Below are 17,354 nucleotides of genomic sequence, written 5' to 3' on the forward strand. Positions count from 1 at the left end.
GATATGCTGTGCTGCTTAATAAAATAAAAATAAATAATAATAAAAATTTGAATTAAAAAAAAGCAAGGATGTAATGCTGAGACTTTATAAAGCACTAATGAGGACTGAAATAGAGTGTTGTGAGCAGTTTTGGCCCCTTATCTTCGAAAGGGTGTGCTGAAATTGGAGAGGGTTCAAAGAAGGTACACAAAAATGATTCTAGAGTTGTATGGCTCGTAGTATGAAGAGCGTTGATGGCTCTGGGCCTGTATTCGCTGGAATTCAGAGGAATGAGGGGTGACTTGATTGAAACCTATTGAATAGTGAAAGGCTTTGATAGGCTGAATGTGGAAAGAATATTTCCTATGGTGGGAGAGTCTAAGGCTACGTCCACACTACGCCGGATAATTTTGAAAACGCCGGTTTCGAGTAAAAACGACAGGCGTCCACACTAAGCGTTTTTCAAAATATCTCCGTCCACATTAAGCGGATATTTGGGCGAATCTCCTCCTGGGCATGCGCGCAGGACACACAGAAAAGAAGCGAAGAGGAAACGATATACTTAGTGCGCGTTTGTACAGTTACACAGTAGAAAAACTTCAAAGGAATTACTCTTGGCTCTCGCACAGGAGGTCTTTAAAAAAAACAAATGCTGGAGCGTATGGAGGCAACTGACAGGGAGTTCACGGACAGTATGACCCGGCTGACGACGAACATTTAAAAACTGACTAAATCTGTTGCATTAATAAAGCACCTTGTTAAATGTATAAAACATGTCTGCATCAGCGTTATCTTGTATTTCCATACAATGTTACATTAGGCTGTTACACATCTGTTGTCAGAGAAGTACTTGCATAAATAGGTAAACCACCTTCATACAAGCAAGGTCAGAAAACAGGGCGAAGTGAGTATACTTATTCACTTCTTCACTTCGTTGTTAAAATAACGAACATCTGTTCCAGCACGTCATGACAGCGTTTTTAAATAGTCAAAAAAGCTCACTTTACAATTTAACTCTCACGCCGTTCACACCGACTGCGCGTTACAACAGCCGCACGGCAGTGCTTGCGCAGTACCAAGCAGAAGCAGAAAAAGCATTGTTGTTGTGTTGTCATGACAACGTTTTAAAATCTCTCCAGTTATCCCCTACACACTACGCCGGATATTAAGCGTTTTCAGATTTATTCACTCTGGAGAGTGTTTTCGAAAACCTCCGTTTTCGGGGGCTGAAAACGCCGGCTCAGTATGGACGGGAGGGCAAAACGAAGAGAAAAAGCTTCGTTTTCAAAATTATCCGGCGTAGTGTGGACATAAGACCAGAGGACACAGACTTGGAATAGAGGGGTGTCCTTTTAGAACAAAGACTAGGAGGAATTTCTTTAGCGAGAGAGTGGTGAATCTGTGGAATTCTTTGCCACAGGCAGCTATGAAGGTCAAGTCTTTATGTATATCTAAGGCAGAGGTTGATAGATTCTTGATTGGTCAGGACATGAAGGGATACAGGGAGAAGGCAAGAGACTGGGGCTGAGAGGAAAATTGGATTTCCCATAATGAAATGACGGAGCAGACTCGATGAGCCAAATGGCCTAATTCTGTTCCATCTTATGGTCTAAAAAATTAAGGAGTTTGTACGTTCTCCTCACAACCACGTGGGTTTCCTTTCGGTGCTCCAGTTTCCTCACTCAGTCCGAAGCTGTATTGGTTGGTAGGTTAATTGGTCATTGTAAATTGTCTCGTAATTAGGATAGTTTTAAATTGGGCGTTTCAGGGCGATAAGGCTCGAAGTGCCAAAAGGGCCGATTTCACACTGTATTTCAATAAATAAATAATAAAGCACAGATTCACCTCAGGTTAAGCCGTAAAAAAAACCATGCCAAACACTAAGGTTTATTTCCAGATGAATGGAACTGAAAAGAAGTGAATTTATGTTAAATCTGAACTGAACCCGGTTTGTTTACAGTGTGTACAGGTATGATCACCATATTATACATGAAAATCAGGCTGAGGGATAAACTAATATAGACCGCCACAGAAAGCATTCTGTCTGAATACATAATGGCCTCGTATGGTAACTGCTCTTCATATGGATGCAAGAAACTGCAGAAAATTGTGGACTAGCCTCTCCTTTGTGGACTCGGTCTGTACTTTTCACTACCTCAATAAACGAGCCAGCACAATCGAAGACCCCACCCAGCCTGGATATTCTCTGTTCTCTCCTCTGCTATTGAGCAGAAAACACAAAAGCCTGAAAGCAGCTACCACCAAGCTTACGGACAGCTTCTATCTTACAGTCATCAGACTTTTGAACAGACCTCGTGTACAGTAAACTGGACTCTTGGCCTCACCATCTCCTCGTTGTGATCTTGCACTTTATCGCTTACCTGCACTGCACCTTTTCATAGCTTTTACACTTTATTCTGTATTAATATTGCTTTCCCTTATTGTAACTCAATGCTGTGTGTAATGACTTGATCCGTATAAAAAGTATTGCAAAACAAGATTTCACTATATCTTGGCACACGTGACAATAATAAAACCAAATCAATACCAAAGGGTTTGGATAAAGTGGGTTTGGAGATAATATTGTTACATGGGGAAGAGGATATTAGAGATCACAGTTTAAGATAGTCACCAAGAAATCCCAAAGGAAATTCAGAAGAAACTTTTGTACTCGAAGGGGCTGAGTTGTAGAACTTGCTGTAACATTGCTGATGGTTGAAAGGAGCAACGTAGACACAGTTAAGAAGAGGGTGAACAAAGACATGAATGACAGGGAAGTTGTGGGATATGCTGGCTGATTTAGATTCAGACAGACAGGAGGCACAAATAGAACTTAATCATTATTGTGACTGGGATTTACGGAGTGCTCCTGAGCAGAATATCTTATGTCATCCTTCTGCAATCCAGTGTTAAGTTTTGTTTGACACCTGATAAATAGCTTGGAAATACAGATACGAAAATCATTGCTGTTTCTCAATTTGGAGTGGGAGAAATTAGATAAAAGAGCCAATGTGGTGAAGTGTGGCAAGTAGCCTTCCTTTAAGCTGCACTCCTCCTCTAAGGAATTTGAACATTGAATTATTACAATTCTTCCTTCAACGACCTCTGGACACTAAGAAGTGCAATTCATTCCCTAAGCTTCTTTGTCTCTCAGTTGCTCTTTTTTCATTTAGGACTTTCTATAGATCTAGCTCATTGACGCCGCATTTGATCACATGTCCTAATATGTTTGTGTGGCTTGGTGTCGGATTTTGTTTGATTATTGCTCCTGGAAAGCTCCCTGAAGCATCTTACAACATTAATGGCACCGTATAAATGGAGTCTGCTGATTGTTGTAAATCTGTGACAAAAAGCAGGCTTGCTTGTGATATCCACCCTCTTCACACACAATTAAATAACCAGCTGACAAAATGTCCAAGTTACGCATGAAGAATGGGCCACTTGAGTGAGATGGTAGGTGCAGAATGATAGCAAATCTATTCACTTAGTTAAGTTATTTCCATTACTGGCAGGAAACTGTTAGGTTCAAGTAGCAAGGTAACAATCCATCAATATGCTGGCCAAAAACTCATTAACTGCAGCAGTATGCAGTGGGATGAGAGTCCAAAAAGGCAACACAGAAATCTATTCTCACTTTAGAATTGGAACGTGGAGTTCTGCAAGCAGAAATCTGCTGCCCAGTTCCAATGAATCCACCACCATGCCATCAGCAGAAGTTTCACGGATTTCTTTATCCCTTTGCTCCCAGATTTAATAAAGCCTAAACCCACAGACAGAAAGTTTCAATTATTCGTTTCTTTCCCGTGAGGAATTTCCTTCCCATTTTAGCCACATGCTTCCTTGAAGTCCATCTGGATCCAAGGAGATCTATGCATGTCAAGATGTACAATTACCCCAGCTTTATTTAAAATGGAAATCATATGCTTTGACTTACCAAGGCTTATCAGATTTGTAGTGCCTACAATCCTATTTCAAATGCATTCAACTAACTTTTCCTGACTGACTCTTAATGATAAAATGAAAGAAGTGAATTTCACCATCAAATAATATAGGCAGAGAACTGCTTTACAAATATGTTACAAACATTCACAGTTTAAAGTGATATAGAGGAATCACCCAAAGGAATTTCTATGCCATATACTATCCCTTAAACCAGGGGTTCCCAACCTGGTGTGCACAGGCCCTCGATCAATGGTAGAGGTCCACGGTATAAAAAAGGTTGGAAAACCCTGCCTTAAACAAAAATCAATGGAAAAGACAGCAGAGTTGTATTTTTGTCTTGTATGCATGCAAACTATGTCCAAAATTTAGTCTGCTATGAAAAGTGGTTCATTTTCCTGTACATTTCCAGTCAAATTCATTTGTATAATACCAAATGCAAGACATTGCATGAGGCAGAATAACCAGGCATCATGTTAAAAAGAAATTATCTGCTCCACAAAATATAATCAGAATCGCATTTAATATTACTGACATTTGTCTTGAATTTTTTTGTTTCACAGCAGCAGTACAGTGCAATACATAAAAAACACTACAAATTGCAATAATAAATATGTGTAAACAAATTAAATTAAATAAAAAGTAGTGCAAAAAGATTATGTGAAATTTTAAGAGAGGTAAGTTTTCATGACTTAAGCATGTGAACTCGCTGTCAATCACCATCCAAATTTAATTTACTGAAGATGACATTTTTAAAATATGCTGAATTATTTTCTGGTCACATTGGAATACATTGATAAATGGACCTAAAGCAGAAACACCCAACAATGGTACAGTATACTCACCCTGAGACCAAAGTGCTTTTGTAATTAAAACCTACTTCCAGCATAAAACTAGTGAGCAGAATTTGAGCAAATATTACTGAATGGAACTTGTGTTCAAAATTTTACTAATTTTTGTGCTGATTACACAAACTGGGGGGAAAATCACTGAAGTAAATGGTGCAATTGAACAGGAACTTGAAACCAGTTTGATATTGCTATTAGCATGAAAGGTATGCTATGAGAGTATAAGAAAACATAATAACTTATCAGATAGCTCAATGGGGAATTCATAGTGATTCAGAAGAAGTATGTTAGAAACGTTAACATTCCCTTGTGCATTATTTTTAAATTCTGTGTGTTACAAAACAATTATTTTAATGCCCTGCAGTAATTAATGCCATAGCTTTACAGGGAAACACAGTTCATATGTGGGGTGAAAAGATTAAACAAGGTTCAACTGTGGTCATCGTATATGACTAATTAGAGCCACGTGTTGTCCTGCCCCTATGACAAATCTATGATAAATTACTGAGCTGATATTTAGCATTGGGACTTCGGTCTGTAATGTAGCATTCAGTCTGTGAGACACTCCATTGCAAATGGCTGAATATTATGCTGTCTCAGAGGTTGAGAAGTTATGGAAAGATGCAAGCAGATGTCTACGGACCTGTAGATGGAAATAATCTAAAGTGTCCGTTATCATAATGTAAGAGGTCAGTTTTGATTAGATTAGCTTAGCTTTATTTGTAACATGTGCATCGAAGCATTGAAACACACAGTGAAATGCATTGTTTTAAGTCAACGACCACCACAGTCCAAAGCTTATACTGAGGGCAGCCTGCGAATGTTGCCTCATTTCCAGTACCAATGCAGCATGCCCACAGCTCCCTAACTCTAACCATACTTCTTTGGAATATGGAAGGACACTGGAGCACCTGGAGGAAGCCCATGCGATCATGGGGAGAACGTACAATCCCCTTACAAGACGGCAGCGGGAATCAAACCCCTATCAGTGACTGCGGGCGCTATGAAACAATTGCGCTATGAGCTACACTACTGTGCCACCACTATCCTTTGTGTGGAACATCCATGTAATAGTTTTCAAAGTGTAATTTATTTTGCATAATATCTAAAGCACATAATTTTCAAAAGCTACCAGTTATCTGCACACTTTAATTGTAGGGCCACATTAAAATCAGTGCATCAATTCTTTCATGTGTTCATTAACTATTCACATCTGCAACATGGCTTACCAATGAGGACTGATGTGAAAGGTTGGTTGGGGTCATAAGGGCACTTCAGTTTTCCAGATTCCAGGGTTTTTAGGTCAAACTTCAACGAAAGCTCCTGTCAGTGAAGTGAAAATAGAGATCAGAATTAACGAAAAACTAATAGTCAATATTCCAATCTCTTGTTGCTTGTACAATATAGTATTAAAACATATTTTATGCTAGAAATCGGATTTGGAGTTAGAAAATACACGAGTAAGAGTTATAAGAGAAGAATAACATGTCAGATTATTTTAAGGCTAGCTAGCTGATAGATAGAAGTAGGTATTCAGAGGCAGGCTTTTTAAACACAATATTAATCAATTTCATAGCCAATAACAGTTATGATAATTCACCAACTCATCACCTATTATATTGTATCTTCATTAAATTTCATGATGCAACATTTTTTGTTTCCTGACACTAATATTGTATAGCTGACAAAGTGAGTGACAGGAAAGGTATTAGTTGAAACCCATCCAAGGACCGACTCAATAGGCAGCAGTCTAAATGGTGAAATGTTTCAATTCATGGCATACATTATTAAGTCTTTTGAGGTTCGGAAACAAACTCCACGCATGACTTCCTATCGCTTTTTGCATAAATCACATTAATTATGCCACTTTGATATTGGCAAAAGCAACATTTCACAAATTTTGTCAGGTTGAGAAAAATAACTTTGAAAAATTGAGAAGAATAATTGGAGCTAGGTAAAATGCACGTTAATACTGATGATACATGGAGATAAGCATCTGGCACTCTAACTGCTGACCACACAAGACAAAAGAAACATCAATGGAAGGAGGCTTGACGTTATGTATTCGACTGTCTCTAATACAGAAAATTTCCTGGATCACGGAAGTTGCCATGTAGCACTTAACAACAGAAAGCTAACCATCTCAACTCAAATCTATTCCCTTGCAACTAACTAAATGTCAAAGGAACTCAGCAGGTCAGGCAGCATCTATGAAGGGAAATTAACAGTCGACACCTTGTGTTGAGAGTGTTGGGGTGGGCACAGAAGTGAGTGTAGTTGCTGTTACAAAGGAGAACGTTCCTGGGGAGCTAAAAGGTGTAAAGTCACCTGGACCAGATGGACTACAACCCAGAGTTCTGAAAGAGGTAGTTGAAGAGACTGTGGAGGCATTAGCAATGATCTTTCAAGGATCACCTGATTCTGGAACGGTTCCAAATGTCACTTCACTCTTGAGAAGGGAGAAGGGTGTAGTATATTCAATATTTCAGTAATATCAGAGTAATATTGTAAATATATTGTTTGATTAAGCATTCTTTGTTTATTTACATAATTAATTATGGGTTAAATGTAAGAAGTGCATGAATGACATATGTCATTATGGCACCACTGAATTAGACACTGGCTCAGCTGCTTCGATCACCCCACAAAATGAGTTTGAACAGCATTTCAAAGCTACTGAACTGAAGCCTGCAGATTTCCACTTAAGAACTTATACTGGAGAAAAGATAATTCCTGTAGGAATGACATCCGTAACAATGAAATACAACAACCAACAAGCTCCATTGGGCTTGTATATGGTAGAAACAGGAGGGTCAGAATTCGGGGGCCATCATTGGCTGAGACAACTACAACTTGACTGGAGATCCATCCACCATTTACATGCCACCTCCCCTGCAATGGAGTCAACTGAAAGTGAATTAAGGAAGGCGCTGGATGATGCTGCAGCAGTGTTCAAGGATGGCATTGGAAAACTGAAACATATAAAGGGTAAAATAGTCTTAAGTGAAAATGCAACACCAAGTTTTACAACGGCTGTCTGGTTCCTTATACCATCCGTGATAAAGTAGCCAGTGAGTTAGCTTGTATGGAGGCTGAAGTAACTCTTTCCAAGTTTGAGTAGAGCCCATGGAAAACGCCAGTGGCCTGAGTAGCCAAAAAAAATGGGTCTATCAGGATGTGTGATGATTGGGATTGATTAGCAAGAGCAAATTAAAGGAAGGCAGTGGCAAGTGCAGTGACCATCGTCTGGGTGGACATCTCGAGGCTCTACGTCTGCTAGACTTCAGTCAGGGAAACCAAAGGAAAGAAAAGCTCGAAGTTAAGTTTTTTTTTCCTTCCCTTCTTTAAATCTGCTTAGCTAGGGCAGTTGAGTTGCAAGGCGGAATAGTTGAATGCTGCTCTTGCAGATTTGTGGGAAGGCAGGGAGATGTCCAGTGTCCCTAATGACTACAGTTGTGAGAAGTGCATCCAGCTGCAGCTTCTGACAATCGGCGTTGAGTTGGAGCTGGAACTGGATGAACTCCAGATCATCCAGGAGGCCAAAGAGGTGATAGATAGGATATATAGAGAGATAGTTGCACCTAAGTTGCAGGACACAGTAAACTGGGTGACAGTCAGGAAGGGAAAGGGGATTACGGAACCAGTGCAGAGAACTCCTGTGGCCATCCCCTTCAACAACAGGTACTGTATATTACTTTGGATACTGTCAGGGTGTTGACCTAATAGAGGAAAGTCACAGTGGTCAGGTCTCTGGTACTGAGTCTGTCTCTGTGACTCAGAAGGGGAAGGTTGAGAAGGGGCATGCTGTAGTGATAGGGGATTTGTTTGTTAGGGGAATGGACAGGAGGTTCTGTGGACGAGAACAAGATTCCCGATGGTATGTTGCCACCCAGGAGCCATGTTCCAGGATATCTTGGATCGAGTCCTTAGCATTCTTAGGTGGGAGTTTGAACAGCCAGAAGTCGTGGTCCATGTAGTGCCAATGACATGGGTAGGATGAGTGATGATGTTCTGCAAAGAGAGTTCAGGGAGTTAGTTGCTAAATTATAGGTCAGGACCTCCAAAGTTGTCATCTCAGGATTGCTACCTGTGCCACGCACTAGTGAGACCAGAGCTAGGAAGATAATACAGTTTAATATGTGGCTAAGGAGTTGGTGTAGGGGGGAGAGATAAGAATTTGGATCACTGGGCTCTCTTCCAAGGAAGGTGGGACCTGTAAAGATGGGACAGTTTGAACTTGAACTGGAAGGGGACTAATATCCTAGTGGAAAAACTTGTTAATGTTGCACGGTGGGGTTTAAACTAGAGCTGCAGGGGGATGGGAACCAGTGTGACAGAAGTTGTGAAGGTAGATGTTGGCAAGACCTCAGACAAAGTTCGGAAATGAAAGGTTGAGCATGGTGCAACGAGTGTCCTGAGCTGGGTCTATTTCAATGAAATAAGTATCATAGGACAGGTGGATGATAGTGCTGAAGACGAGGTGGCTGGCTTACAAACAGAGGCAATGGATAATGAAGAGAGGTAGTTGATAGGGCAAAATTGCAGTCAACAGGATGAGTTGCAAAGGACAAAATTGAAAAGGGTGAATACAGGACGGAAGGTTTTATATTTGAATGCAGCCAGTATACGGAATAAGATAGACGAACTTGAAGCACAATTGCAGTTTGGCAGGTGTGATGTTGTAGGCGTCACTGAATCATGGCTGAAAGAAGATTATAGCTGGGAGCTTAATGTCCAGATACACATTGTATTGAAAGGGCAGGTAGGAAGGCCAAGGGGGCGGCATGCTCTGCCGGTAAAAAATGAAATCAAATCATTAGAAAGAGGTGACATAGGGTCAGAAGGTGTTGAATCTTCATGGATGGAGCTAAGGAACTGCAAAGGTAAAAAGATCCTGATGGGAGTTGTGTACAGATCCCCCTAACTGTAGTAAGGATGTTGTCTACAAATTACAAGGGGAGATAGAAAACGCATACCAAAAGGGCAATGTCACAATAGTCATGAGGGGATTTCAATATGCAGGTAGATTGGGAAAATCAGGTTGGTGTGGGATTCCAGGAGGGGGAGTTTCTAGAGTGCCTTAGAAATGGCTTTTTAGAGCAGCTCATGGTTGAGCCCACTAGGGGATCACCAATTGGATGTTGTGCAATGAACCGGAATTGATTCGAGACCATAAGGTAAAAGAACCATAAGGAACTAGTGATCATAAAATTATCAAATTCACCCTGAAATTTGAGCAGAAGCTAAAGTCAGATGTATCAGAAATACAGTGGAATAAAGGGAATTACAGAGGCGTGAGAGAGGAGTTGGCCAGAATTGATTGGAAAAGAACAATGGCAGGAATGATGGCAGAGCAACAATGGCTGGAATTTCTGGAAGCAATTCAGAAAGCACAGGATATATACTTCCCAAAGAGGAAGAAGCATTCTAAAGGAAAGATGACACAACCATGGCTTACAAGAGAAGTCAAAACCAACATAAAAGCCAAAGAAAGGACATATAATAGAGGAAAAATTAGTGGGAAGTTAGAGCATTGGAAAGCTATTAAAAACCAACAGAAGGCAACTAAAAATGTCATTAAGAAGGTAAAGATGGAATATAAAAGTAAGCTAACCAATAATATTAAAGATAATACTAAAAGTTTCTTCATATACATAAAGTATAAAAGAGAGGTGAGAGTGCTTATTGGACCACTGGAAAACAATGCTGGGGAGGTAGTAATGGGGACAAGGAAATGGCAGATGAACTGAATAAGAATTTTGCATCTTTCTTCACTGTGGAAGACACTAGCAGTATGGTGCAAGTTCCAGGTGTCAGGGGTCATGAAGTGTGTGAAGTTACCATTACTAGAAAGAAGATTCTTGGGAAACTGAAAAGTCTGAAGGTAGGTAAGTCATCTGGACCAGATGGTGTCATTCAAGAGTTCTGAAAGAGGTGGCTGAAGAGATTGTGGACGCATTAGTAATGATCTTTCAAGAATCACAAGGTTCTGGAATAGTTCCGAAAGGATGGAAAATTACATATGTCACTCTACACTTCAAGAAGGGAGACAGGCAGAAGAAAGGAAACTAGAGGCCAGTTAGTCTGACCTCAGTGATTGAGAAGATGTTGGAGTTGATTATCAAGGATGAAGTCTCAGAGTACTTGGAGGCACATGATAAAATAAGCCGTAGTCAGCATGGTTTCCTCAAGGGAAAATCTTACCTAATAACTCAGTTGAAATTCTTTGAAGAAACAACAAGCAGGATAGACAATGGAGAATTGGTTGATGCTGTGTACTTGGATTTTCAAAAAGCCTTTGACAAGGTGCTACACATGAGGCTGCTTAACAAGCTACGAGCCCATGGTATTACAGGGAAGATTCTAGCATGAATAAAGCAGTGGCTGATTGTCAGGGTGCAGAGCAGGAATAAAGGGAGCCTTTTCCGGTCGGCTGCAGGTGGTCAGGGGTGGACCATAGGGGTCTGTGTTGGGACCAATTCTTTTTACGTTATATGTCAATGATTTGGATGATGGAATTGATGGCTTTGTTGCAAAGTTTGCAGACAATATGAAAATAGGTTGAGGGGCAGATAGTTTTGAGGAAGTAGAGAGGCAACTGAAGGACTTAGACAGATTCGAAAGTTAGGCAAAGAAATGGCAGGTGGAATACAGCATCAGGAAGTGTATAGTCATGCCCTTTGGTAGAAGAAATGTCAAGGTTGACTATTTTCTAAATGCAGAGAAAACACAAAAAAAACCTGAGGTGCAAGGGAGTCCTTGTGTAGGATTCCTTAAAGGTCAATTTGCAAGTTGACTTCATGGTAAGGAAGGCAAAGGTGATGTTAGCATTCACTTCAAGAGGAATAGAATATAAAACAAAGGATGTAATGTTGAAACTTTATAAAGCACTGGTGAGGCCTCACTTGGAGTATTGTGAGCAGTTTTGGCCCCTTATCTTAGAAAGGATGTGCTGAAATTGGAGAGGGTTCAAAGGAGCTTCATGAAAATGATTCCAGGATTGAATGCCTTGTCATATGAAAAATGTTTAATGGCTCTGGGCCTGTATTCACTAGAATTCAGAAGAATGAGGGGTGATCTCATTGAAACCTAGCCAAAGGTGAGAGGCCTTGATAGAGAGGATGTGGCAAGAATGTTTCCTATGATAGAAGAGTCTAAGACCGGAGAATACAGTTTCAGAATAGAGGAATGTCGTTTTAGAACGGAAATGAGAAGGTATTTCTTTAGCCAGAGAGTGGTGAATCTGTGTAATTCTTTGCCACAGGCAGCTGTGGCGGCTAAGTCTTTATATATATTGAAGGAAGAGGTGATATGTTCTTGATTGGTCAGGGCATGAAGGGAGATAAGGAGAAGGCAAGAGATTGGGGCTGAGAGGAAAATTGGATCAGCCATGATGAAATGGCAGAGCAGACTCGATGGGCCAAATGGCCTGATTCTTCCTATATTTTATGGTCTTATAATAAGAATTCTTTTAGATCTCCAATAGGAACAATTATGAACAGTTCTTATAATGAAATAAAGGGATTTGAGTTTGTCTATGTAAGTGGTTCTGAGGCAAATGATCAGCCATGATCTTGAAGAATAATGGAGCAACCTAGAGAACAAAATGCTGCAGCTACATTCTTACGTTTACATGTACAATCTGAGTCAATAACTTCATGCTAATGAAACAATTAATAACATAAAATTGCTTTCCCCCCTCTGGATAGCAACTGAGAGTTTTATATTTTATCACCTTTGTTAATTTATGCATCCCCTGTGAGTCACTGTTTCACAAGTGGCAAGAATATTGTATGTTATGAAAGAGGAAATGAGACGCCAATATGGGAAAGTTAAACAATGTGGAAGACAACATGTTACAACGTGAAGTTAGCACTGGTAAGAAGCTCCTCCAACTACTTCAAAGCAAGATCAGTCTAATCTTGCAGTAAGCAGTTAAGATCACAGGAAATCTTGACTGTACGAGTTTGTATGATAAAAGGGAGCTGCAGATCAGCAGGGGAATAGCCTTACGCAATATTCCGCAGCCAGTTTATTCCTTGTCGACATGCTTTCCTTCAATAGCTTTTTAAAAAAATTCCGTGAATAACTTTCAGAAAGCAAATTAAATCAATATGACTAAAAAGTTTTGGAAACTTTCAACAGTGGGCAGTATTATCAACTGCAAGGGCTTGCACTTATATGGATGTTCCCTTGTAAAGGTTAAGTGGTTCTTTACATTTATTCCTACACTGAACAGATTTTGGGAGTCACTCATCTAATAGCGTCTGAAGTGTTCTTCATTATGATTAATGAAATCTTCAATAGTGCCTGTTGCAGTTGAGACTGTGGCACAACAAACAAGTTGGTTCAAAAGTGCAACAGCCCATTATCAGTTCCTGTTGCTAACTTACAGTACAACTTAGTGGTTAAATGAAGGCCAAAAATTTGAATAAACTTAAGGCAGCATTCCAAGACTCTGCACCAACAACATTCGATTTCTAACAAAATCTCCAATGTGAAATACCCATTGCAGAATTCTCCTTCGATTTCTCAGCAAGCTGCTTGTTGCATACAAGACCTTGTTGACTTGGTTTCTCAAAAGATTTCACCTATATAGCAAACGCAAGAGATTCTGCAGATGCTGAAAATCCAGAATGACACACTCAAAATGCTGGAGGAATTCTGCAGGTCACACAGCATCCAGGGAAAGGAATAAAGAGTGGACCCTTGCAGGCTGGGACCCTTCATCCGGACCTACTGTATTTAGTACAGTTGCATGCCAGGCGGCTGAACAAAGACTAAAATAACAAAGAAAACAATATGAAGTCAAAAATCCCCAGCTCTCACAATGCATTCCAGCTGCAATTTCTGTAGCAATGTAGTAGTGGTGCCACAGATCTGGCTGGGATCCAAACTTTCTGGGCCTTTGTCGGTGCATTGATTCTCCTGTTGATATTTTATGCTGGGAAACTCCTGGTAGATAATTTTGCAGGGTGGTAATAGAGCTTCTCTGTATCCTGAAGGCATCCGTTTACAGCCTACGTAACTGCATTATATCTGTTGCACACCTTTGATTAAAGAAGTCTTTTTCTTAATTAATACATTTGATCATTCTTATTTGAAAAGGTACAGGCAGACAAAGAGAAATCTGTTGCTGGTGATGAAAAGATGTTTTATTGTGAATCTTTGTTATTGTAAATTCAAGTAATGAAAACAGGCTGCTCCTCTGGCCTCAGCAGTTCTATAGTCGTTAAAAGACTTGAACTCAAGTGCCCTGGTGATTATAAAGTTTGAATATGATATAACTGAAGTGACAGCTGTTGACTATTACCTTCAACAGAGTCAAAATGCATTACCTGTGCAGGGGGCCCGAGTTCAATGTATCCGCACGCAGGGTGGAAAGCTCCCGTGCCACAAGCATAGACATGTGTCTTGTTGAAGTTGTGCAGCACTCGAATGAAATTTGCACATTCTGCCTAATAGTAACATAAATATCATGAACAGGAATATATGGTCTTCCAGTGAAGCAGAAACACAATCATACTATTGTATGTCATACAAAAGCAGCCAAACATTGCTACTGTATTAAACGTGACAACAAAGCAAGAGGCAACGTAAGTTTGTTCATCTAAAGTCTAATTTTCTTTACAAACAGCACCATTTGAAAAGAATAACTGAGAACCCTTCTTGAGTCAATTTATTTCTGCCCCTCTCTCTCTTTTCTGCCGAGGCTCTCATTTTCCACAGATGAAACTGGACCGAAGTTGAGTTGTTCTTGCTCTCAGTTTATTGGCTATCACAATTGGCTTATCATCAGAAGAATGGTCCCATGTCGACTCTAAATACTAACCTTATTACATTTTTTTTAATTGTCTTGAGAATTGTTGAACATTTCAGCAAGAGAATTCAACTTGAGAGTTCAAAATTATTTTTCCAATTTTTTTTCTTGGTATACAAGATCTTGAATTGAATAATAACATTATTCTTTTATCTGTTTAACATCATATAGTCATCTTTTATGCAACACAGATAAAAGCCCTTCAGCTTGACTGTCCATGCTGGCCAAATTGCCTACCTGAGCCGGTCCCATATTCCTGCGCTTGGACCATATCCCTCTAAACTATTAAGATACCATCTAAATGCCCTTTAAACATGGTAATTGTACCCACATCTTCCACTTCCTCTGACAGCACGTTCCACAAAAGATGCCATTCAGACCTCCCCTTAAATCTTCCCTCTTTCCCCTCTCACCTTAAAACTATGCCCTCAAGTTTTAGACTCCTCTACCCTGGGAAAAAGACCATTCATTTTATTTATATACCCTTCATGATTTTATATATCTTTATAATGTCACCCCTCAGGTGACTCAGCTCCATGGACAAAAGCCCTGCCTATCAAATCTCTTTATAACTCAAGCCCCCCAGTGCCAAAAATATCCTGGAGAAGCTTTCCTTCTCTCTTTCTAGTGTAATGGCAGAAATACATATAACACTCCTGAAATTGTCTTAGTAACATCTTGTACAGTTGTGACTTGATGTTTCCAACTCCCGTACTCAATATCCTGACTGATTAAGGCAAGTGTGCTAAACACCTTCTTTAACTCCCTGCCAGTGTCTCTCTGTGAGGCCACTTTCGTGGAATGATGTACATATACCCTCAGTCTCTCTGTTCTACAACACTCTCCAGGGACTTGTCTTTTACTGTGCATGTCCCACCCTGCTTAAAATGACCTAAATGCAACACATGGCACTTTCCTGAGTTAAATTCCATCTGCCATCCCTTGGCCCACTTTTTCAGTTGATCTGGATCTGATTGTAATCTTAGACAACTGTTTCCACTGCCTACTCTGTAGCTGTTACACTTCATTCTGCATTGTTATCACTTTATCCTTTCTTACTTCAAATCCTGTAAATGATTTCTTCTCCGAGAACAGTATGCAAGACAAGCTTTTCACTGTACCTTGGCACGTGACAATAATAAACCAATTTCAGTTCCACACTAAGCCACTAATTCTGGTGTCATCCTCAGATTGCCAACTACATTCTCATCCAAATTGTTACATCAGTGGACCCTGCATCAATCCCTGCTGCCCATTGCTGATTGCAGGTCTCTACTCTGAAAAACAACTCTCCACTACCATCCCCTGATTCCCTCTATCTCAGCAATTTTGCATAGAATTGGCTTGGTCACACTGGATTCCACATGATCTCATCTTTTTGACTAGGCTACCATGCAGGACCTTGTCAAAGTCCTTGCTGAAGCCCATGTAAACTCTGCCACCGCACTTCCCTTGTCAATCCTCTTAGTTACCTCTTCAAAAAACTCATCAAATTCGTGAGACATGATTTTCCACACAAAAAGTCATTCCTATCTGTTCCTGCCTTTCAAACATCAGTAGATCATGTCTCTCAGAATGCCCTCCAGTGACTTTCTCACCACTGTTACTGGGTTCACAAGCCTGTATTTCTCGTATAGCTCTTCTTAAGTAAAAGCACAACATTAGCCATGCTCTAGTCTTCCAGTTAATAACATGTCCAATCTTTGAATTCACTGGACATTTCCATTTAAACATCAGGCTAAGGTTTTTGCATTTATCCATATCTCATTAATTATTAGTCTTAGTCATGTTATTTAGTAGGGGATGCAGGTTAATGATCAACTTTTTATGTACTGGTTTACCTGGTTAGTTATTGAAGTTCAGAAAGAGCCATTTGGCCCATCATGCCTATGTCAGCTTCCAACAGATCAATCATAGTCATAGTCATAGTCATACTTTATTGATCCTGAGGGAAATTGATCCTATCAATCCCATTCCACAACTCTTTATTTCCTAATGCTTATTACACTCAAACTCCAATAATTTGATAATTGAATATTTATATTTATATTTATATCTGGCTCACCAATTAAGACACTGGGATCCTGTTCTCCCTTTAATACGCCAGTGTGCTCTGCTTAACACACTGATGCCAGTACCTGCATTTGCTTAAACATTTTGGAACCAGTTCTTTTGCCTTCTTTATTGCTTTAAGGCATATTTCTTGTGGTCTCTTTAAGATGCCAGGGCTGTCAACAAGGTTTATTGAGCACAGACGCCAATTTCTGTATTTTCTCTAAGAGTCTGGTGCCCAGATCCTGCATTCCTTATTAATACATTAAAAATGCATTGAAGCCATGGTTCTTGTGGTCCCTTTAACACAACAGGGCTCTTATTTCCATGGTCCCCTAAAACTCACAGTATTCTCTTTAAAATTACAGGATTGCTGGAAAAATTACTATACTAAATATATTTCAATTGACTATCTAATGAAATGTAAAGTAAAAGTGCATCTTCATATTAAATGGAGCTTCTAATAATCCAAGAAAGCCTGGCTCCCTTGTTTAAAACAAATCATTTTTACAGTTTTAAAACTCAGAGTACTTCATATACATTAAGTTGGAAGCAGTTTTTAAAACATATAAACATGACAGAAAATATGATAAACTGTTTTTAAGAAATAGAATTGAATTTGTGGAAATTACGGAACAGTGCGAGCCATTTCTTACTTCCTTCTTGCCGGTCTGTTTACAGAGTTCCACTCTCTCTTCAGCTGCAGGCCAATAAAT

General features: G+C 39.8%; 1 protein-coding gene across 3 annotated transcripts in view; it reads right to left on the reverse strand.

Moving 5' to 3' along the window:
- Window positions 1-17,354, reverse strand: part of LOC140209966 (semaphorin-3D-like) — a 106,532-nt gene that overhangs the window by 60,312 nt on the left and 28,866 nt on the right. For all 3 annotated transcript variants that reach the window (XM_072278663.1, XM_072278664.1, XM_072278665.1), the window contains exons 3-5: window positions 17,295-17,354; window positions 14,105-14,224; window positions 5,996-6,089 (exon numbers count right to left, since the gene is read on the reverse strand). In XM_072278663.1, the coding sequence (XP_072134764.1) occupies window positions 5,996-6,089; window positions 14,105-14,224; window positions 17,295-17,354 (274 nt within the window). The remainder of the gene's footprint in view (window positions 1-5,995; window positions 6,090-14,104; window positions 14,225-17,294) is intronic.

The sequence above is a fragment of the Mobula birostris genome, chromosome 14 (genome assembly GCF_030028105.1).
Source record: "Mobula birostris isolate sMobBir1 chromosome 14, sMobBir1.hap1, whole genome shotgun sequence".
NCBI classification, from domain to species: Eukaryota; Metazoa; Chordata; class Chondrichthyes; order Myliobatiformes; family Myliobatidae; genus Mobula; species Mobula birostris.